Source organism: Hydractinia symbiolongicarpus, chromosome 11, assembly GCF_029227915.1.
Source record: "Hydractinia symbiolongicarpus strain clone_291-10 chromosome 11, HSymV2.1, whole genome shotgun sequence".
Classification (NCBI taxonomy): domain Eukaryota; kingdom Metazoa; phylum Cnidaria; class Hydrozoa; order Anthoathecata; family Hydractiniidae; genus Hydractinia; species Hydractinia symbiolongicarpus.
Window position 1 is genome coordinate 12,850,744 of NC_079885.1, and position 23,167 is coordinate 12,873,910.

The window sequence follows — 23,167 nt, forward strand, 5'->3', positions numbered from 1 at the left end:
CCCTGTTATAATGGAAATGCCCATTGTGTAGTAAGCAAGGATGCAATGTCGTTTATGAAACTTTTTTGTTGAGAAATTGGTGTGGATGATCTAACAATAAATCGTTTATTTACAAGCTATATATATAAAAAAATAATCTCTATAAAAAATAAAAATTACTTGCATTGTGTGTGAATGCTTCTTATACACATTGTGTTCTTTTTTTCTCTTTTATAAAATCCACGTGCTGTACTTCTTGGAATGTTTTGTTCTTCTGCTAAAATATCTCGGTGTGAGATGTCTTTTCATGAGTGTTTTACAAATCAGTTGATCGTAATCCCCTTTCAAAACGTTTTTCAAAAATTCGCCTTCGTAATTTCCAGCGGGACGATATCGTGCAACAACATACACGCAATCTGTGTCGCCAATCTTACTTCGTGCGCGCCCTATACCAAGGTTTTTTGAGCCGTCCCATGTGACTTGCGTAAAATGACCAGTTGCTTTGTTGAATTTTTCACTTGTGAAATCATACCCAGGGTTGCATACTTCTTCATACCTAAGAGGATTTTAAGATAAATTAATGGGATGCATTTATCAGGCTATTTAAGAAATATGCTAATCTTGATAATGCTTGATCTGGCTTTAAATTTATAGAAGAGTAAATTTTTGATTTAACAAAGGCGTTGACATGTTAGATTAAGTGGTAATTCCAGTTAATGTGAATTTTTTCTCTTCATATTCATGCGATCGATACGTAATCGAAGTCGATTGTGGATCGATTTTGGAACTTCAGGGCCACGGTGCGATTTTTTCATGCATGATTTTTCATGATTTTGTTGCATAAAACAGAATGTCATAGCGCTGCTCTGGCAGCAAATGTGTGATAGAAAGAATTATGTCATTTTAATATGCCTGTTACAACAGAATTCTGGATGCACATTTTACAGAATATAGCAGGTATCAAAATCACCGCGAAATTATAGTTAAACTATTGCGAAATTATATACCCTTCAGAACTTCTAAATTTCAGGTATATTTTTCAGTCTCAAATGTTCTTATTCAAATCGCGGAACGGTGAGGCAGATTTCCAGCCTGTAAGCCTCTATTGTAGCAAAGTCCAGTCTAGGCTAATGATGCATTGCGCGTGTCTTGTATGCTTTGCGTTCCCTGTGAAAAGTGAGTAGAGTAGAATGCAACCTTTGCGATCCCCTTCCTTGCAACCTGGAGACCCCGCATAATTCTGGTGTTGAAAGTAATCCAGGTCCTTTTTCCAAGATAGTTAGGGGATCATTTTATCAAGGTGATTCTAAGTTTGGTGAAACTGCTGGCTTCCAATGTACTGGTAATTCTTATATTGCAGTATGTTTTGGCGCTATTAAGAAAGCTTCTATATGGAAATCATGGGACTTAGGCTATGTTTTGAATCAAGGGGATGCATTATTCAACTTGTTGAAAGCCATAGGACCACTAGAATTTGATCAAATGCCTCGTAACATAATGATTGAAAGGCAGTTAGTCCAACCTAATTTTCTGAGCATGCTGAATGGTATTTTCGTAAAAGAAATTAACGTTCTTGAAACACGTAAAACTCTTGCATCTAATGAGATTGGTTAAAGGTGCCATATTCACTTGCGCAGGATACAGTTTTGTCCTAATTGGGATTTGCTGAAACATTCGATATATTTGCTTGATTCGCATAGTAAAATGATAGATGGAACCAGTTGTTTGTCTGTAGCAGATGGTACTTCTAGAGTACTTAAATTTGTATCAAATTAATAATTACATCAGTAATATTTTTAAATGCCTAAAAACACAGTATGATATTCAATATATTGCAGTTAAGGGTGACCCAGAATGCCAATTTTTTCAATCACATCAACTTTGAATCACAATAGGAAATCAAAAAAGCAATACATGCGACATCAAAATATTTATCAATCAGAAGCTCTTGAAAGTAATTCTGAGTTAACAGGATAAAAAAGTTGCAACGTAAACGTAAATTATTGATAGTCCAAGGAAGTCTTCAAGACTTAGTGTTACATCAGTTCGAAGTCTACGGAACTCATCAAATAAGGCCCAACTTGTGTTTGTGTTATTTGTAACCAGTCATTATACGCACCAAGGTCAGTTCTTCCATTTCTCAAGAAAAAATATCAAGAAATTGACTTCACGGTTTATGAATCTCCAAACAAAAAAAAAGTGAGTTATGCTAAACTTTCCATAAAAGTTCGAAGAAAGGCCATTTACCTGCCCCAGCTGTTTCTAATAAATTGCATGTACATTTTAACCAGCTGATATAAAAAACCTAAATAGGTTGGAACGTGTTTTTATTTCTCGAAAGGTTCTATTTAAAAACTACTATTGCAAAAAGGTCGTTTTTCAAAATTAAAAGGTTGCATATGTAATGCACCCATTGACACAACTGATGTAACTGATGTATTGCCACATGGAGTTGACAGCAGTGGTTCAGTTATAATATAACTGAAAAGAACGTTTGCTTTCAGATGCCATGTTTGTTTTGAGGCTGTTTTGCCACAGTCAATTTATTTAGGTCTTGAATATATGAAAAAACACAACCAATTGTATAAGGACGTTAAAGTTTCTTACGATAATCCAAATGATTTGCTAGATTTATCACAGAATATAGCTAAAAATTTAGGTGAAGAGCAAGCTGACAATTCAGAGAACCAAGAGAAAGACGAAAGCCCACTGGACTTATTCAAGTTTAATATACAGGAAACTATGTTGATTAATACTGCTCCAACTTCTGAGGAAATAAGTACGGCCCCTTGTGAAGGTCAGCAACCCAATTCTGTTGAAAGATCAGCATTGTGAAAAGTTTGGATATTCTGTGAATCGTCAAGTGATGTTATCGCCTACAAATATTTCAACCAAAGACTATTGAACTACACACAGCGTTTTGCATCTGATTCAGACTACAGTCTATTCTCGATAAGTGGAACCTCCACGGGACCGAAAAAAATGGTTTCACTTATTGAATGTTCCACTTATCCGAATTGCTCGATAAGTGGAACCTCTATGAAACCGAAAAAAAGTTCCACTTATCGAACTTCTCTCTTATCTGAAATCTCAGGAGACCGAGGAATTTACGAATAATCAAAAACAGGGGGAGGAACAAAAAAAATGCTTTATAATGTTCCACACGATAATTTTCTTAGCAATGAAGTTATAAAAAATAATCTTTTATACTAGGTTGTTTTAAACTTTGTAAAAGTTCCTTTTCAATTAATTTAGAAACTTCCAAGGTACAACGTTGAACCTTATCTGACTCTGCCTCAAATATTTTACCCTGTGTTTTTAGCGACACCATATTTCTTTGCGTTTACCTGCATCAATTTCTTTTAATGCATTGTATTGTCGACTAAAGTTACACAGGTAAGGCTTCAATTTTTGAAATGTGACTGCTGATATAGTTCTTATGTTTTCATTACTTGATAGCAATCGAATGTTTCTGTTTAGTGAATAATTATTTTGATGAAGGATTGCAATCTTGGAAAGCAAACATTGATATTCAACCGGTTTTCAATCATTACCTGGCTGTTGTAACATACATGTATGTATATTTTTCAAAATCTCCCTGGCAATGAAGCATGCTGCAAAGGAAGCTGCCAGGTCTAACAAAAGTCATTTTGAGCAAATGGAAGCAATAGTTAGAGCATATAAGAAAACGAGAATGTTCTGTCCAGGAAGCTGTCTATTTACTTATGCCAGAGCTGTGGCCTAGGAAAACATTTCCTGGTGTAAACCTTGCAATAATAATCTACCGGAAAAACACTATAGAATTTGTCGGAGCTAAGAAGAAATTGACGAGCTTCATGAAGAGAGCACTGCTGACATATTTTAGCGCAATATGATTGACTGTGTTTGGACAGGCCTGACTCATCTTTTCAATATGGTTAATATAGAACCTGGATAGCATTTTTTTTGCATTTCTGTCTCATTACTATCGTACTAGTAAGAGATTTGATGGAATTGAAAATGATTTTCAACCTGTGGTGCTAGATGATAAATTGATGCAGTCCAATCATGCAGATTGCAACTATACTAAAGCAATTGCCATGATGTCTTTTGAAGAGAAACTTTAATGTAGAAAGTTAAAAACAGTTTTGCGATATCATATGCTTAACAGAAATAAACATCCAGAAGAATATGCTCATTATTTGCTGTTCATGTTCTTTCCCTTTCGAGATGAGAATGCATTAAAATCTCTCTGTAGTTCAGTTACAGGAGCTTGGTGTTGTAAGTACTATTAACCAAAATAAAAAAAGTATTTGATCTGTTAAGTGATTTAGTGGACGATGCTTTACTAAATTTGAGTGCTGACCTTCGCAACTGTACATATGTTTATTTACAACAAGAAAATGATTTAGTGGAACAGGAATTGCTAGATTCAGTAATTGAATTAGTTGATAGAAATCCTTCTGAAGATGCAGTACTGTTTGACAATATACCTAATATGTCTGCCAGAGCTCAAATTCTTCTTTATAATGATGAACTGAATGACAAAATCAGATCTTTAAATAAATCTTTAATGTGCCCTATAACTGGACAAATATCAAAATGAAAAACTTGAATACGTTGTCTCCGACCAATATAGCACCATTACATCTTTCCTTACTCGAGTAATGTTTCATTCATTATCTAAAGTAATTTCCATTAGAAGCAAAGATAATGAAAAAACTAAATTTCTACTTATGGCACCAACCGGTGTAGCTGCTATAAATATAGATGCAACTACTATTTACACAGCACTACATATTCTGAATAAATTTTTTTGTGAAAATTTGCCTTTTTTGAGTGACAAAAAATGTCTGCTTTACGCAACAAGTACTCAGAGTTGAACATTATTATCACTGTTGAATTTTCAGTTTCAAATAACACGCCTCTTCACATTCACATGAGATTGGAGGAAATTTCAGTGGTTTCAAATAACATGCCTCTTCACATTCATATGAGATTTGAGGAAATTTCAGTGGTTTCAAATTACACGCCTCTTCACATTCATATGAGATTTGAGGAAATTTCAGTGGTTTCAAATTACACGCCTCTTCACATTCACATGAGATTGGAGGAAATTTCAGTGGTTTCAAATAACACGCCTCTTCACATTCACATGAGATTGGAGGAAATTTTAGGATGTTCTGCCGAAAATCTTTTTGCTGGTCTAGCTGTCATAACTGTTGGTGATTTTTTTCAATTGCCTTCAATTGGTGAAAAACCAGTTTATACAGAATACAAAAATACTTGGGAAAACGTAGATCACATTTGAAAGCATTTCAAAATTGCTAAGTTCACACAAGTGACGAGACAACGTTGGTGATAATACTTTCATTGATTTTCTTAATCATGTTCGAATTGCTCACTTTTAACGAAATCATATTGATATCTTGAAAAGTTGGTTTATTATGACTCCAGTAACTTAAAATTATCCCAAGGATGCAATCCACATTTTTGCAGAGAATGCTCCTGTGACATTTAATCCAGCTTAAAACTGTTCCTAAATCATTATACCAAATCCTCGCAATTGATATTTTACGAAAGAATACCATCGTCAAAAAAATTGATAAAATTATGTGTCATAAGCAGTCTGAAACTGGTGGTCTTGCTGGTATTTTAAAACTTAAGGTAGATGCCCGCATAATGTTAACAGTTAATATTGACATTCTAGATAGGTTAATCAATGGACAAATTGGTATGTAAAGCACACCTTCAGTCAAAATGAAAGTGTAACAAAGATTTATGTTAAATTTGATGATCCCAGAGCTGTCATAAAAAATGAATACAGATCCATTTGCGAGGCAGCATCTCTTTGCTTCCATTAAAAAGGCAGAATCCTCTATCTTAATAAAAAAGGGTAAAGAATCTTCTCCAGCAATCAAACGAAGCCAATATCTACTAGCAGTGAGCTATGTTTGTACATGTCATTAAGTCTTGATGAAGCTGTTATTAGTTTTGACCTAGTTAAGCAAAAAAAAATTCTATTAATAGCAGATCTATGTAGCTCTTAGCAGGGTTAGATCACTAAAAGAACTTCATCTCATTGAAACTTTCGACACAAATGCAATTAAAGCTGACTCTAGAGCCGCAGCAGAGTATGTACGTATGCATATAGAATGCCCACTTGAACCTTCTAAAAGCAAAGCAAACAGAACTTGTTATCGTTTATTGAATATAAGATCATTTAACAAACATGATAATAAAGAAATGGCGCAAAAAACCGCTGATGCATACATAAATGAAGGATGTGTACAGTGTTTTATCTCGATCACAAAAGCTTAAGTTTAGATAGGATGAATTTAGATTTTTATTACAAAATAAAAATATAAAAAAAATGGTTGCTCGCAATATCTTATTAATGTCAGACCTAAATGGTGAAAGCCTTTGAAAATTTGTGGAGAATTTCAAGCTTCCTTTTTTTAGACTAATAAGGATTTAAGATCAACAGCCTACCAGAGGGTAGTAAAGAAACTCCCGCTTGGTTCTTTTTCTTGTGGTGCCAAGCATTTCATAGCTAGATTTTCTCCATCTTTAATATTTCTTGCATGTTCTAATTTGCCTCGTCTAGCCAACTCTTCTGCATACTGTTGAGCCTCCTGATTTAATTGATCATCGAAGCGTAGTGATGACACATGATGGATGTCTCGAAAGTCATTATGTGCAGTTAAAGCCTGTTCCATGAATGAATCTACTGGAAAATACATTAATAAATTGATTTTAAGTGTAGTGTGTGGCTAGGCTACCAAAACAAATTAATGTTAAGTTTAGGGAGTTAGTGGATACTAAGAATTTTGGAAAACATTAGAGCTCTTGATTTTGTCTATATGGAGATAAGTTATTCTAGGTTCGCAATCGCAATATTTCATTTCGTGGAGGTTTAGCACTATATTGTTCAATCTTCTTGTATCGTCATGCTTCTGCGTGCAGAAAATAAACCTGCTGTTTCGAGGGCGAAAAAAGTACTGACTTTCCGGTCAGAATTATTTCTTAAAGGGTAACCAGCGTCGAAAAAATCAAGTCGATTTTGGTTTGGAAAATTCGCTACTCATTCCAAAAATGGAAACAGCTATGTTCGTATTTATATTGTATGCTTAGCGTTTTGAGAGTAAGTTACGACGTTTATATCTATAAGATTGTTTTGCAACTGAGGAATTTTAAGTTGCCATAAAAAAGTTTTACTAACCAGGTGACTCCGCAGCATTTATTTCACTGCTTTTGGACGTTTCACCGCCTATGTTTTTTATCATATCTTGAAGTTTACTACATGTTGCCTTTGTAAACTGTCCTTGTGGTACATTCTTTACGTATTCGCCACCCATATTTCCTGCTACTTTGTACCTTCCCACTACATACGTACATGTCATCGGGCCTTGTTGACCAACAGCTTTTCCCATGCCTAGTTCAGTTGAGCCTTTCCAAACGACTTGTGTAAAATGTAAAACGCCACCAGCAGGAGAGTTGGAACCGAATGTATAGCCAGGATCACAAACCTCTTCATACCTAGTAAAATTAGATATGACAAAAACAAATGTGACATCATATTTCTACAAATAAGTGCAAAACACAATCAACTCTCCGTACTGTAGTTTAAACGTGAAACTTGTTTAGTATGAAAAGAACGGGCGTTTTTGAGATGCTTAAAGTCAGAAATTTGTGCTTCATAAGTTTATCGTGAATATCCCTAACTCTCCAAACTTATTTTCAGGAATAATAAATCGTTATGAATAGGCAGAACAAATGGCGAAAGAAAACCTAATTATGTGTATACATGTAAACAAAAGTGTTATGCGCTGGACAATAATGTTTTAATGATGCAATTTACCTTAAAATGGCAGTAATATTTGCGGGTATTTGTTTTTGTGACTTCCGCAAAATTCTATACTCGCGATTATAAAAATCTAAGATGCTATTCGCGAAAATTAACCCCCCCCAAAAAAAAAAAAAAAATCGAAAAAGGCATCTATTTAATAATACGCCAGTTCCGTGTGTCTGTAACAGGCAAAGTGGATGTGCTGCTTTTTCTAAAGAAACAGTCGCGGTAACATGTCACTTTTGCTAAACTTTTATTTTTATTCTGTCTTTTGCGTGGTTTTTCAAATTGATTTAAAATTTTTGTTTTAAAAAAGTCACGGTCAATTTATTTTATTGTTCTCATAAACACCTTTGTGAAGTAAACTTTATTACACAAAGGACACGGGTAATTAAATTTTATTATTCCCTTTAAGCACGTGTCTCTTGTCTACTGTTATATGAAAAACATATTGGTTTTATTTACTGCCGCTTGAAAGGACAACAACAAAACGTTTTGACGAAAAGAACAATGAATTTTAGGGTTAACTTCGCTTACTATTTGCTGTTTTTTTATTTGGTATCTATAGTGGATTTTTCCACGGGACTAAATACAAGTCTCTATAATAATAGCCGTCGTCTGTCTGTTTCTGCGCAGACCCCCGCTGAGTTAGAAAATGATGTTACGGAAACACGAATATCAAATGCGATATATTTTTGTCCACTTTGTTGCCATGGGTAAGTTTAAAGGACGGGCGAACCCGTGGATTTTTCCACGGGCTAACGACTAGTCTCTATAATAATAGCCGTCGTCTGTCTGTCTTTGCGCGGACCCCCCACTGAGTTAGAAAATGATGTTACGGAAGCACGAATATCAAATGCGATATATTTTTATCCACTTTGTTGCCACGAGTAATATTAAAGGACGGGCGAACCCGTGGATTTTTCCACGGGCTAACGACTAGTCTATATAATAATACGCCAGTTCTTTGTCTCTGTAACAGGCAAAGTGGATATATTCATTTTACTTTGATGTTGGCGAAAAATGCATGTCTAATATGGTAAATATTCTGACGTTACGGCTCGACGTAAATAACACTACTTTAACGTCAATATTTTATATTAAATTAGTGAAGCCATTACAGTGCACCTAAAACTTTGAGGGCAAATAACTTGGAAACGAGGTGGTGACGTCAATGTTTTTTCACCGCGTGGGTAACTAGGGACTACCTAGGACTAATTTGGGTAAGTTCCCCAAACTAGGGTCCCCCAATCCGTTTCGGAATGGGCGGGTTAATGACGTCCTCGGAAAATCTTTAAACCTCAATATCTCTGCAACCGTTTGTCAAAGATACATGATCCTATACATTTTCTTGATCAGAGTTTCAAGATCTATGCGATGGAGGCAACAAGTATAGAAATTTCTAGGTTTTGACGGCCCATTGCTGACGTCAGCAAAATTTTTAAACCCTGATAGCTCATTAACCGCTCATCAAAAGCACATGATCATATACATTTTCTTGATCAGCGCTTTAAGCTCTACATAATATAGGCAACGTGAAAACAAGCTTCTGAATTATTTTTTTGTGGATGGGTTGCTGACGTCATCAAAAATTCAAATAAGGCTGCAAGAATCCACTGAGGAAGTATAAAAATGAAAAAGAATTTCATTTTTATACTGCCTCAGTGGATTCTTCCACGGGCCTAATCGACTAGTAATTCATAATTCGTCAAATTTTACGTGACAGAGGAAAAAAGCGCTGCACAATGATTCGGACGAAGAATAGAAAGCTGACGCTAAAATCAACCTCGTCTCCATAACTCTTCTACACCTAGAATCACAAATGATTTAAAATACTGTTATTCATATGAAAGTCATGCTTTAAATTCCCAAATATCTGCAAAACTTGACTTAAAAAACATGTCACGTTTCCAAATATGTGCAAAACTTAACTTAAAAAACATGACACGCTTCTAAATATCTGAAAAATTTAACTTAAAAGCATGTCACAATTTTGAACACAGCTCGCTGTGCTCGATTCTAAAACAATCAATAATTAATTTGTTATGGTGCACATGCCTCATGGGGATTAAAAAAAATAAAAAAACTTAAATTTATGGTCAAAAATGAAATTTACTGTCAAAATATTTCTCGCGAAAAATTAATTCTTTAGTTTATTGTGGAAAGTGTGGCGCTAAGCTGTTAAAAAAATTATGAAATGTAGCGCAAAACTGTCCATAATTAAACAGTCAAATAAGAGTATGAATGGAGTATGACATTTTGTTTTTCATATGAATCAAACTTTTAGCGAAATCGCAAACTTTTGAAGATTTTTGTTCCTTTCTTCATTTACATCTCCTTGTTAGCGGAATTCAGAAACCTTACTTTCAATTCGTCGAAATGCGGAATCTTATTTTCGCAAATTTTTATTCTCACGAAATCTTAATACCTTTGGATAGATTCAGTATCGTTGGAATTCACTCACCAGTTATGTACAGCTTGTTCAGCCTTCATTTCTTCACTAGCAGATGTGCATGAGTAGGCTAAGTTTTCACCTGCATTGTCTCGTCCTTCTTTCGTAGAATGCTCCATGCGTTGCATTGCAACCAATTTTTTCGCGTATTCTTCTGCACTTTTTGACATTTCATCATTTAACTTCATAGGCGGTGTGCCATGTAGCTTACGAAATATGTTATGGGCTTCTAATCCTCTTTTAGCGAATTCAGAGCTACTAACAGATGCACCACTTTGGCTTTCGGGGGAAGGGGCTTTAGTGTTGCTTCCAGCCCCACCATCACTACCACCTCCAGTATTGCTTCCTTCCCCACCCTCACTACCACCTCCAGTATTGGTTCCAGCCCCACTCTCACTACCACCTCCGGTGTTGGTGTCAGCCCCTCCTTCACTACTACCTCCGGTGTTGGCTCCAGCCCCACCTTCACTACCACCTCCGGTGTTGGTTCCAGTCCCACCTTCACTACTACCTCCGGTGTTGGCTCCAGCCCCACCTTCACTACCACCTCCGGTGTTGGTTCCAGTCCCACCTTCACTACCACCTCCGGTGTTGGTTCCAGCCCCACCTTTACTACCACCTCCGGTGTTGATTCCAGTCCCACCTTCACTACCACCTCCAGTGTTGCTTCCAGCATCAATGGTGCCTTCACCATCTCCAACTGTGTTCCCAGCTGAATTATCTACAGGCTTAGATTCCTCACCCACTTTTTTCCCAATTTCTGCTGCTTTCTGTACAGCCTCCGCTTTAACTTGCTCATCTCCACCTACTGCGTCAACAACAGCCGCAGCAGCGGCTTGTGCTCCTTTTTCGGCACCGATCTTTCTTCCAATCTCCGAAGCTTTTTTTCGAAGACTAGTTTGTTGAGAATCTTCATTAGTATAAGCTGGCATTTCAGATCCTGATGGATAGTTTGTGCCAGGTGTCATGTATAGTTCAGTCGTAGGATGAGTTTCAAATGAATGATGAGGAAAGGAACTGAATAGATAAAATCTTTTATTAATGCGGTGTCTTTTAGCAGCATCTACAGTCTTAACTGCAGCCTCCGAACCAGCTTTTGCCCCAACTTCTGCGCCCTCTTTAGCGGCTAGAGCACAAGCCTTCTTTAGTTCTTTACTATTGGCTTTAGAAGGCCCACTAGAATTAGAACCTGCATTTTCAGTCGGATTACCACCACTTGAGCTTGCACCCGCTTCACCATTATCCTGTGTTCCACCACCTTCGTTCGAACCAAAATTTGTATTCTCAGTGGGCTTTCCGTTATAGCTATCTTCTGCAGTCTTCGATCCAGATCCTCCAGGAACTCCCTCTCCGGGGGCAGGATCTCCATCTCCTCCACCTTGTTGGGCTCCCCCTTCTTGTTTAGTTGATCCACTAGGACTGGGATCGTTATCTCCACTAGAACCTTTTCCTGGCTGCACTGTTCCACCGGGTGTGTTTGGACCAGGTTCAGCATCATTACTCCCGCCTTTTTCAGGGTTGTTCAGCAGTTGTTCTTTTGCCAACTTCGCAGCTGCAGCAGCTCCTGCCAAGGAAACAAAATATTGAAATAATCAAAGAAAGCAGTTATTTTTTTTGTAACATGTAATCATTGCCATCTATTCTGTTCTATTGGGAAATAATAATGCTTATAATTAATAAACGAAGTGTATGCAGTAACAATGTCAAATAGAATGATTACTTTTATAAACAGCACACAGATATCGTAATTATTCGCTGAAATAAATTTGTTTGCAAATGAGTTTAGGTGCAGAGCTTGGTCGAGGTAGGCGCATCATTGACGAAGCACGTTTACGAGTGGCGTATTTGATGGAGGCTGGTGCTCGAGGAAGACGGGTATTTAGGTGAGTACCCAAAGGACGTACGTATTTAAAAAATTCCCTAATTTTAGTAGGACTGAAAGTGAAAATGTTGTTTGGTAGCTTGCTTCGACGAAACAATTATCTGAGAATATTTGAGAACAATCATTTTTTTGGTGCACGATAATAAAGTAAATCGATAAAATATGATTTTGAGGGATGAGCAGAAACTAATTATTTTCAAATGAATGCATCTTTAAAATCCATCTAAGCGCCAAAGAGTTCTTTATGGGAGAAATGTGCGCCGCTGTATCTTAAAAAACCAGCATCATAAATTAAAAGACAATTCAAAAGGTGACATCAATCAATTCAATCTTTCCCTATGTTAAACATTTGAAAACTCACATCTTCTCCGCCCTTATTAACTCTCTTTTCAACTTCGTAAAAAAGAACGATTGCTTTTGTATAATCTAACACATGGAGTTGGACTGATATATGCCGACCACTCTTAAGCGTGGGCTAAAACTGTGTTTTTGCAAACATATCTACGCCGCTTTTCCCAACGTAAAATTTCTTGCGTCACTCTTTTTTATACAACAATTTGCCTTCTCTCTATCAAACAAATTAAACTGACTTCATTGAAAACTTCCCGAATTGTGAGTCATTTTTAAAGACAGTTGCACGCAATAGTCGATTTTATAATTTTACCTATTAATAATTGAAAGACATATGCTAAATATTTGACCAATCATAGTAAAAAGAAATTACGATCCAACCAATTACGATGCGCAAACATAATACAAGATATGAGTATGGTTTAAAAGCTAGAATCACATATTAAATTTTATTGATTTGGAACTGATTTCGCGATCCACACTTAGAAAGCTTTATGACAAGAAAAGCAGACTTGTAAAAAAATGAGGCTACTTCGCAGCAGTCATTTATTTACAAAAAAACACACGTCTACTAAACAACTCCTACCAGAACACAACTCGAGCTTGCTGAAAAACAGCAACATTCAACCGTTAACAGGTAGTTTAAATGATGCACCGGGTTTATACGAATCATGTTCTGTTACATACTGCAATAAAACTCAAATGATGTCGCGAATAGTTTGTGATGTGGCTGACGTTGAGCAAAGGACGACACGTGTATGTAGACCATACAGGCCGAGGAATTTCCACCAAGATGATGCTACCGTATCACGAAATCAGCTTAACAAGAAGCCTGTTCATTTACCAGTCTTTATCGAGAATGACCCCAACATGTTGCTTGCTGCTATCTCTGCAGGAACGAAGGTTTTGAAGAAACAAAGAAAATTAAAGCAAAAATCAAACTTCATTAAAAAAATCTTTAAAGTCTCAGACGGAGAAAGTAAATCTGGATACTCCTCACTGCCCAACGAATCAACTAGCATGCCTATCGAGACAAACGAATACGACTTGATTAACAATTGTCCGTTAATACAGAACTTGAATAAAAGTACTGGCCGTCGCTTAGCTATGTCGGAACGTCATATGTATGATCGGTTGCTGGTGCTGGAAACGTGCCGGCAATTTCTACGCTTAAAGCATGCGGATGGGGTCTTTTAAAATTGTGTTTTTTAGTTGTTAGGATTTGCTTTATGCATTATTTTATATATTTTTTCAGTCATATCGACCTGATTAGTTTTTATTTTCTAAATATTTTTGTTGAGAAATTACACATGCGTTATTTCGAACAAACGTGACCGATTCATTCAGGAGGCAAAAATAGAAGAGCTTTATCAGGTTGAAACTTTGAACTTCGCTACAAATATGGAAATAACGGGTGTGTAAACCGAATGTTACAAATGACAACATCATATTCTGATGCTTGACCTTCCAACGACAATGTTGGCGTAGTGACGGACGACACATGTCGGATAACTTTTAATAGGACTTAAAAATATGACGGGATATATTGACAAAAAAGTATTATAATAATTGACAAAGCTCAATCATCGAGTCTAGCTGACGCACGATATGTATGTAAAAGTACAACAAAGTAAAAGACGACGTCAAAATGTTACAGCAATGTTTTAAGCAACGGAATAAATCAGATAATTCTGACCATACAAAAAAACTGAGATTTAAATAAAGCACGGTAACTTACTAAAATCTGCGAAATGTGCGAGCGAAACATTTTTTTCAAGATCTTGCAAATATTTTTCAATTTAGGTAGATATGTTTTTATGACACGTTTACGGTAAATTGAAACTTAGTCGAAAAGATCTATCGGGTTGGAGTAGTGGACTTTAATTTCTAAAGTCACAAAAAATTCTTCATAAATTCTTTGCAAAAAAAATTATTCTGCTTATTTTGTTGTTTTTTTCTCGTCATTTCTTCGTTTCTTTACTCTTTCTTTTGATTAGATATCTTGTTTTAATAGAAGAGTTGTTGCCGCCCTGTAACGAGCTTTTTAAACCCAGAGAAAACGTTTATAGAAACGATCACCCCTTCCCCACCTTCTTAGCTGAGACTAAAACTGCGGGGACATTTTTGGGTGTGGCCCCTCGTTGTTATTGTAGACGTATATTATTTATATCAGAATATTGACATAGTTAAACACTGACAGGCATAATTAAACATTGATATGCATAATTAAACAGTTGACGCTTAACATCAAATCACCAGAGTCGGAAAGTAATGAAAAATAACTAGGCAGTTCAATGTTCATGAATGCCCGCCGGGGTGGGACGAATAGGGTTAAGCCTTAGCGCAGCTTAAATCTTACCTCCAACATTACGAAAACTTCATCTTATCCTGTTTATAAGTTGATACTCTTCTAAAACGAGTTTTAATTGAAGATGAACACTTTTTACCGAGTCCACGTTGTGCCTGAGCCTTCTTTATTACACGCTTTTTTATAAGAAATTGAAAGTTCTAACCAGGCTGGTCATTATTCCTATTTATTATTTGGCTATTATTCTCTATTTTTCTATACAATATATCTATTGTTTTGCTTTAAATCCTATCAAAGAAAAAGCGTTTATGTTGGTACGATCCAGAAATTCGCGACTTTTTTGCGACTGTTTTTCTCTGCGCGCTATTTCCTGTTTACCGTATGAACCTCTGGGCACTTGCGTGAATTTTAACCTCGATCACAGAAAATGTTTCAACCTCATATCAAAGAACGCCATTGGCTCTCTGGAACAAGGTTGACATAGGCTGCGACCAGCCCATTACAACTTTGGCTAGGTGTTTCAACTTTGTGTGTTTACTTACGTGGTCGTGATGATCAACGAATTTGCCATTTAGACAAACGAAAATAATTCTTACCAAGAAATTTTTTAAAAAGTTGGTCAGTTGTCCACTTATAACCCCCAGATTCGTTTGATCCTCCAGTTGTAAGCCTATGACCTCCAAATTTAAAAGTATTTTACCTATTAGCGTATTTCAAAAAAGAAATTTTGTGATGATAGACAGGGAACATCGACGACAGGGAACATCGACGACAGGGAACATCGACGACAGGGAACATCGACGACAGGGAACATCGACGACAGGGAACATGGACGACAGGGAACATCGACGACAGGGAACAACGACGACAGGGAACATCGACAACAAGGAACATCGACGACAGAGAACATCGACGACAGGGAACATCGACGACAAGGAGCATTGACGACAGGGAACATCGACGACAGGGAACATCGATGACACATAATTTCCCGGGTTGTACGTCCAGAATTAAAAGAAAGTTTGGAGAAAGAAAGAGAGACACAACTCCTAGGCAGGTGCACTTTTGCTAAAAAACTGTTAATTATGAGGCTTGAAAAATTTCCGACTTGATCATTATTTTGAAAAAATGATTCGGCCGAGTGTTTCGCGCCTCTAATTCATCGAAACTGTAAGCAATAGCAAAATTGTAAGAATTCTGTTAGTCACAGAATTTTAGTTGTGCTCCTTTTTTCTCAAGAAAGAACTAGGATCAGAATTGAAGCACTTTGAAAATAGTATCATCATGTAGTGACTTTAACATATTTTGAAAAGAAGGAATGAAATACGTTTAAGAAAACTGCATAATTATTTAAAAATGTGTAAAAGTTCAAATTTAGGATTTTTCAAATTTTTCCTTCTTAACGGTGAGGTTCGTGCCGTAGGAGCAAGATAGCCAATTAAATAGCAGTATTTTTCTGTTTTTTTCGTTTCTAGCATAAAAATTATTTCAGCGAAGCGGAAAAGCTTATAAGCCATTGGAATTCCCACAACTCTAGTTTTTTAGCGAAATTTGTTAAAGGGTACATGAAGTTTCTTATACAACAGAAAGTATGACATAATTTCCTACCAGCAGTAGCTCCAGCCTCTGCTCCAGCTACAGCACCCGCATGTTGAGCAGCAGCCTCTGGGGATTTGTCACCGATACCATTTCTTTTAAAGGTCATTACAATCCTCTTTCCATTTTTCAACTGCTTCATACTATTTAGCATAGCTTCTTGAGCGCTTGGTACAACCTCTCCACGACTGTTGTATCTTACATTTGCTTTGCGCATTTGAGATGTAAATTTTCTTGCGTTGGGCGTAATTTCTTTTCCTGTGGAAGCTTTTGCTAATTCACGTCCGACTCTTTCACCGGCTATTTTTCCAGCTTCGGCTCCCGCACTAGCTGCTGCTTCCTTTGCCTTTTGAAGTATTTCTTCTTCGTTGCCCTCACTAGCGCCACCACTTCCTCCTGCACCACTAGTTTCAACATTTCCACCTGGGCTTCCACCTTCTGATTCATTACCTCCTACACCACCTCCGCCAGTACTACCAGCTCCACCTTGATCGCTGTTAGCTCCTGCACCTCCTTCGGCTTCATTGCTCCCTCCTCCGCTACTTATATCTTTAATCAATTCATCTAATTTGTTACAAACATCAGGACTAAAGTCGCCCTTAGGTACGTTCTCTTTAAATCTTCCAAGGAAATTACCAGCATCTCGATATCTTCCTACCACGTAGGTGCAGTACATGTCGTCTTTCTTTCCTGTTGCCATGCCCATACCAAGTTTGGTACTAGTCTTCCAAACTACCTGTAAATATAGTTTACCATATCTTGCAGCAGAAAAATAAAAATAATTGACAGAGATTTAAAATTTTTATGCACGACAGCGGCGATACAGCAAACAAAATTCCTTATCTACTTCGTGTTTCACTAAAAACTAAAGGTGTTCGTAGCATATGTCTTAATAACAGTACTGATGTTTTAGATCAGTAAATTTAACGCCTAGCAGCATAAACAAACGGGAGCAGATGCAAAGAACCAGTTCTAGCATTTTTTACTGCTTTCATAGCATCTACTGGCTGCTGACTGTATAAAATACACTAGTATATATAATGCTCGTAACTAGATGTTGGAAAGACATCATGTGCAAATTGAGATGCATAGGCTTGTTCACAGGCGGTGGTTACCTATGGATTTATCTACTTTAATCTAGCAAATCAAATGAAAATAAATTTATCTTTAGTGAAAACATGAAAAAAAAATACCTGCGTGAAATGACCAGTACCTACAGACCCATCGCCATCAGAATTGAAATCGTGCCCAGGTGTGCATACTTCGCCGTACCTAAGAATAAAATAACATGATGATGTGAAAAATATTACTGACATAAAATTGGAAAGCCTTGACGGGTTAGTTCTATAGCAATACAGTTTCTTAGCAATAAAAATTCGAAATTCGAAAAGGCTGGGATATAAAAAAACAACAACAATCAGGCTTGAGTATACTTACATTTGCTTCTTTTAGCAAAAAAAATTAAAAGAATTAACTTTGCCTTATGAACCGGTAAGATGAAATTTTTCCATTTTATCTTTAAAGAAACCGCGACAGAATACTTACACAACGCAAAGTTAAAACTTAAATTATTGTGTATTAGGAAGTCTGCGTCACACACAAATTATAAACATTTAAAAAATCCCTCTATCTGAGCCAGAATATGCGTATATGCATTATGCTTATGAATAAAAACATGTACGTAAGCAACATTGAAAATGTTTTATGTCGGAGGATCAAAAACCTTTACTTGAAATAACGAATACATTTCTAATGAACAACAACATTACTATTCATTCATTTGTCGAATAAAGAAAAAATTATTACGTACCAATTTTTGGTAGCTTCCTCCGCTGACATTTGTGTATTCTCGCTACTACATGCTGAAGCCAAATTTTCGCCCGTATTTTTTCTATCTTTCGAATGTTCTAACTGTCCTGAGTTTGCTAGCGTTTGTGCATACGCCTTAGCATCCGCTGACATTTGCTCATCCAAAGTCATATCTGGAACACCGTGTATATTTCTGAAAATATTATGCGCCTTGAGACCAGCTTCTTCAAATGACTTACTGCCTCCTTTTTCTTCACCTCCGCCAGCTTGCTTGTTTGCCATTTTCCTACCAGCTTCTGCGCCAGCTTCAGCGCCCGCTTTACTTCCAGCAGTTTCTGCGACCTCTTCCAATTTACGCGAAAGATCGTTTGTTTCATCTCGTCCATGCAAATAAACGTGATGATGTGGCAAATAGCTTGTATGGAAAGCATGACTATCATCAGGTATCATTTTGACGCCTGCGGACAATTTAACAGGTCTTTTTCGTCCAGACATGATATGCTTTTGTTGCACATTGCCAGCTGCAGAGGCACCAGCATTAGCGCCAGCCGTCGCTGCTGCCTCTTTACCGGATTTAGCTCCTGCTTTCGCACCAGCAATGCCTCCAACCTTTGCGCCAGTGGCGGCAGCTTTAGCAATTGTCTTAGCGGCTTCTGGTACATTTAAAAATGCGGCTTCAGTTAAACTGTTACTTCCACTACCGCCGCCGCTGTTACTTCCCATTCCTTCCTTATTCCCCTTACCATTTCCCGCACCATCTCCAACGGTGTTTTCACTTCCACCGATGCCGCCACCTGCATTATTATTTTCATTTTTTCCTCCTTCTCCACCGATGTTACCTCCACTATTTCCCGCACCTGCAGCGGTGTTGTCATCTTTTCCACCACCAGAATTACCACCACCATCCCCAGCACCTGCACCACCCCCAGCATTTGCATCACCAGCACTACCACCTCCTTCATTCATAATCGAATCTAATTTGTCGCACATTGCATTTGTAAATGAACCTTTCACAACATTCTCGGCAAATGATCCTTGCATGTTGCCACGCGGCCTGTACCTACCCACTACGTAGACACATGTGTTACCATCTCTTTTCACAGAACTGATGCCGATACCAAGTTCCTTGGAGGCCTTCCAAGCTATTTGCGTAAAATGACCAGTTCCTGCTGAGAAGCCTGACGAAGCGCTGAATGTATACCCTGGTTTGCATACTTCTGCGTACCTGAGATGAACATAAAGTGAATAAACTTTTTACCATTATACATACATTTTAAGCAAGTATGAAATTTCAAATTGACCGGCACGAGTTTCATGTCACCCACCTGTAACCACACTATAATTTGCAAAAGTTACAAACAGGAATTTGCTTTTTTATTCGATATAATACTTTCCAAACATTTTTTGAACGTATTCTTCTATCTAGCTGGTGACCTGTCGTTGCACACTGTTGTAGCACTTAAGCTTGTAAAAAAAGCCGCAACTTTGGTTGCCTGTATGTATTTCGTGCGTGTTTGCAGACAAAATACGAGTGTTAATATAAGAGACACCTAAAACTTGATTATGGCTTCGAAATCAGGCAAAATTTCAGTGCGAAAGGAGTTGAAACTCTGCAAATGTTTTCTGCGCGAAAGCATGCCAGTGCAAATTTATTTTGTGTGAGTGTTTTTTGTTTCAACAGATAATTATAAGTTTGCGCACAGTAAAAAAAGCTTTAATTGCAATATTAAGTAGAATAAAAGAGAAGTTGGTTGTGTTGTTTCAAATTCACCTCCATAGCTCAAACTGAGATTATGAGATTGCTTCACTCGGGTTTCGTTTTCTCTCATGGGTTAATGAATATATGAGAAGATGAGAATTATCAAATTAAAATCATGAGAATCCATATTGACTCTGTTTTAAGCTTCTACAAAATACTCCACCACGTCACTCAGCATAAAACCCATATTCTGATAGAAAAATATTGTGGACATATGGGACTGCTCATTTTGACAATTTCGAGTGGACTTATCGAGCAAGGTTTGCAAGTTTTGGGTGAAATAAATATTTTGTTCTTGAAGGGGCTACGAAATAGCTGTTGATTTTCGACTTTAGTGACTTACACGAAAGTCGAACTAATGGCGGTAAAAAAGGTTATGATCACATAAACAACAACTTAAACCATGTTACGTATAATATTGGGCATCTAAATATAACTGAGAAATGACAGAAAAGTTTCCTACATATTTGGATATCAATGTTTTATTCGATAAATGTACTTACCTTGCTTTTAACTCAAACTTTTCTAATAAAATAAAATTTTGAAATAGGTAATCAGCTATTTCCGTTCGAAATTTTGCATAAAAACATATAAGTTTCTTGTACATAAAGCACCAACAATGACTTTAAAATCTTTTTAGAGGTATTAATTACCTTTTTGAAGCTAATAACGTAGCATTTTTGAACAACGATCCTCCTCCTCCCGTTGTCTCTGTTCTCTCGTCAAAACAAACTTTCGATTTACTGATATTTAATATATAGCTTATTTTACCGCCAAAAAATACGGAAGAAAAATTTTCTTTTTTTTAGAAAATGAAAATAAAAAGTGACAACTTTATCAAAAAAAAAATTATTCATCAACAGGTTGATTACACGTCTATATGGTTCTAAAGTGTGTATAATTTGAGTTGGTTAAATAGATTTTTTTTGTCACTGGAGGTAAGGTTCAAAACCTCTTATCGCTTTTGAAATAGCCATTTTGGAATTAAATAAACTGGCAGATAAAAAATTGAATATTTTTGTCGAAAAACCACAACACGGGAAAAAGACCAAACCAATATATTTCTCCGTGAACGAGCGAGTGATGATTAAGACTGTTTTATATGTATTGCGATCTGTATATACTTTTTAAGTGGAAGAAGAAAAATTGTCAGAGGTTGTCAATTATTATAGTCAACAAGAAACGAGTGAGCGAAAGTTGAACCTATAAGAAGCTGAAGAAATATTCAGCCCTAGACAAAACATTGTGTCGCCTACTAACTAGTTTTTAGCCCGTGAAAAATTCTACGTGGGATTGCTTACCGACATATTTTCCGCATCGCTATTTCAAGCATCCGTATCTGCTTGTTGAAAAACGAAAATTTAGTGAGTTTGTACTGCATGTATACGAAGGTCTTACCACGCTTTCGTAGCGTCTTTCGACCCATAAGCTTCTTGTGAACAGCTAAATGCAATATTTTCACCATCTTTACTGCTCGAATGCTCGAATATATTTGAGTCGGCTAATTTCTTTGCATGGCTTTGCGCGCTAGCAGACATTTCTGAGTTCAGTGTCAATGGTGCCGCATTATGAATTTTACGAAAATTATTATGTGCTTGCAGCCCCTCCTGCTCGTCGGAACCTAAAGCAGAAACAAAATAAAGAAATCATACATAACAATAATAAAAAAAAGATTTAATAACAAATTTTCTCGCGCTGTGACTCGCTAATCTACTCGAAATATATGCTATTTTTTCTTTTTCTGTCGAGAAACGAGTGCATTTTTTACTTATTATTCAAATCTTCGGTACAAAGCTTATATTTTTTTTCATTGACTGAAATAACGTGCAAAAGCTTATATCTTTTTCATGATTGGTTAAGTAAAGTTATTGTTTTTTTTGAAATACAAGAACTTGTCGGGAAATATATTCATAATTTTTGTGAAATCAACATAAATAATCACATTATAATTGTGTTTTTTATTTCTCGTATATTTCACTGTCTAAAGGCTCGTGAGATACATAAACGGGAACATAAAAAGTCCAAAAAAATTTTTTTTAATTTTTCAATAAAAAATGTCAAGTTTTACATTACTGCCTTTCTTTTTTTTGATCTAATCCGTTTTGAGTGTTTGTGTACGAGCAATTTTAGCAATTTTTGCGCGCGAAATAACTTTTTCATTAATACATTTGTGAGAGATTCTCTTACACTTAACGCCTGAAAAGTCATAACGTTTTTCTAAACTTCTATCCGAGCCAAACGCTGATACTGTATGGTGTCTCGTTTGAAACAAGTTGTACCTTTTCGACAATAAGTATGCAACAACGAAAATTGATATAATTTTTGTTTTACTTTCTTCTGTTATGCACGAAAATGCAAATAAACTTATATCATGGAAAGGAAGTTAGTATTGACAAGAACATTTTTGACCGTGAAATTGTATTGATGCTAAATAGTAAATTTACAAATTAAAATTACTTCTTAATGTAAAAAAATAAATAGAAGCTCTTACCTGTTGCAGAATAAAAAACAAGGAAAATATAAAGCCACTTCAGTCCTGTCTGTTCCATATGACTGTAGTAAGTACCTCGAGAACGTGTGTTTAACGGTTAAAAGAAACAGTTAACGTGTGTGTTGACGTATATGTGCGTTTTTTTATCTTGTGTAAGATGCTGTACATAAAACAACCCTCTCACAGAGAGGCTACACTGTTAGATAATACAGTTTTATTGATAGGCTGAGATATAAAAAACTATCAAAAATGTCGCCTTTCTCCACGGTTTATAGTCACATTAATAAACATTTGAAAAAAGACGCAAAGTGAGCACACTTTACCATTTATTTGTGGGCACACAATACTAAAAAAAACAAACAAACTATAAAATTGTTAGAAACAAGAAAATATAAAAAAATGCCTCCAGCGTAAAATCACTAAACCAAAACATATCACCAGCCCACTATTGGTTTAAACAAAAGTTTATAAGAACAAACCAAGGCTTTAGGCGTTCTATACGGTTTCTCATTTCGTTATTGAAAACCTTTTTTAAAAAAAAAATATTTTTAGACTCTAACCCTCGTGCTGGAAGAGAGCTGATTAATTTTAAGCAGCTTATAATCAACAGCACTGAAATTTGTTGCTAAGCAACTGTTGTGCAAGTAGTATTTTATAGTAGCAACAAACATTTTGTTTTGACAGAAGTTCTACTTGTATCTGCAAACAATCG

The 23,167-nt window shown here is 36.4% G+C and overlaps 1 protein-coding gene across 2 annotated transcripts; it reads right to left on the reverse strand.

Moving 5' to 3' along the window:
- Positions 1-39: 39 nt before the first annotated feature.
- Positions 40-23,147, reverse strand: LOC130614563 (fibroin heavy chain-like). 2 transcript variants are annotated; one of them, XM_057435989.1, is made up of 9 exons: positions 22,456-23,147; positions 21,363-21,585; positions 18,207-19,430; positions 17,590-17,668; positions 16,409-17,132; positions 10,272-11,823; positions 7,181-7,497; positions 6,451-6,685; positions 40-535 (listed from the first exon to the last, which is right to left on the reverse strand). In XM_057435989.1, the coding sequence occupies exons 1-9, from the start codon at positions 22,511-22,513 to the stop codon at positions 211-213; spliced, it is 4,737 nt and encodes a 1,578-aa protein (XP_057291972.1). In that variant the 5' UTR covers positions 22,514-23,147; the 3' UTR covers positions 40-210. The 2 variants fall into 2 exon arrangements, with proteins under 2 accessions (XP_057291972.1, XP_057291971.1); XM_057435988.1 differs by having other exon boundaries at positions 6,451-6,688.
- Positions 23,148-23,167: the final 20 nt, after the last annotated feature.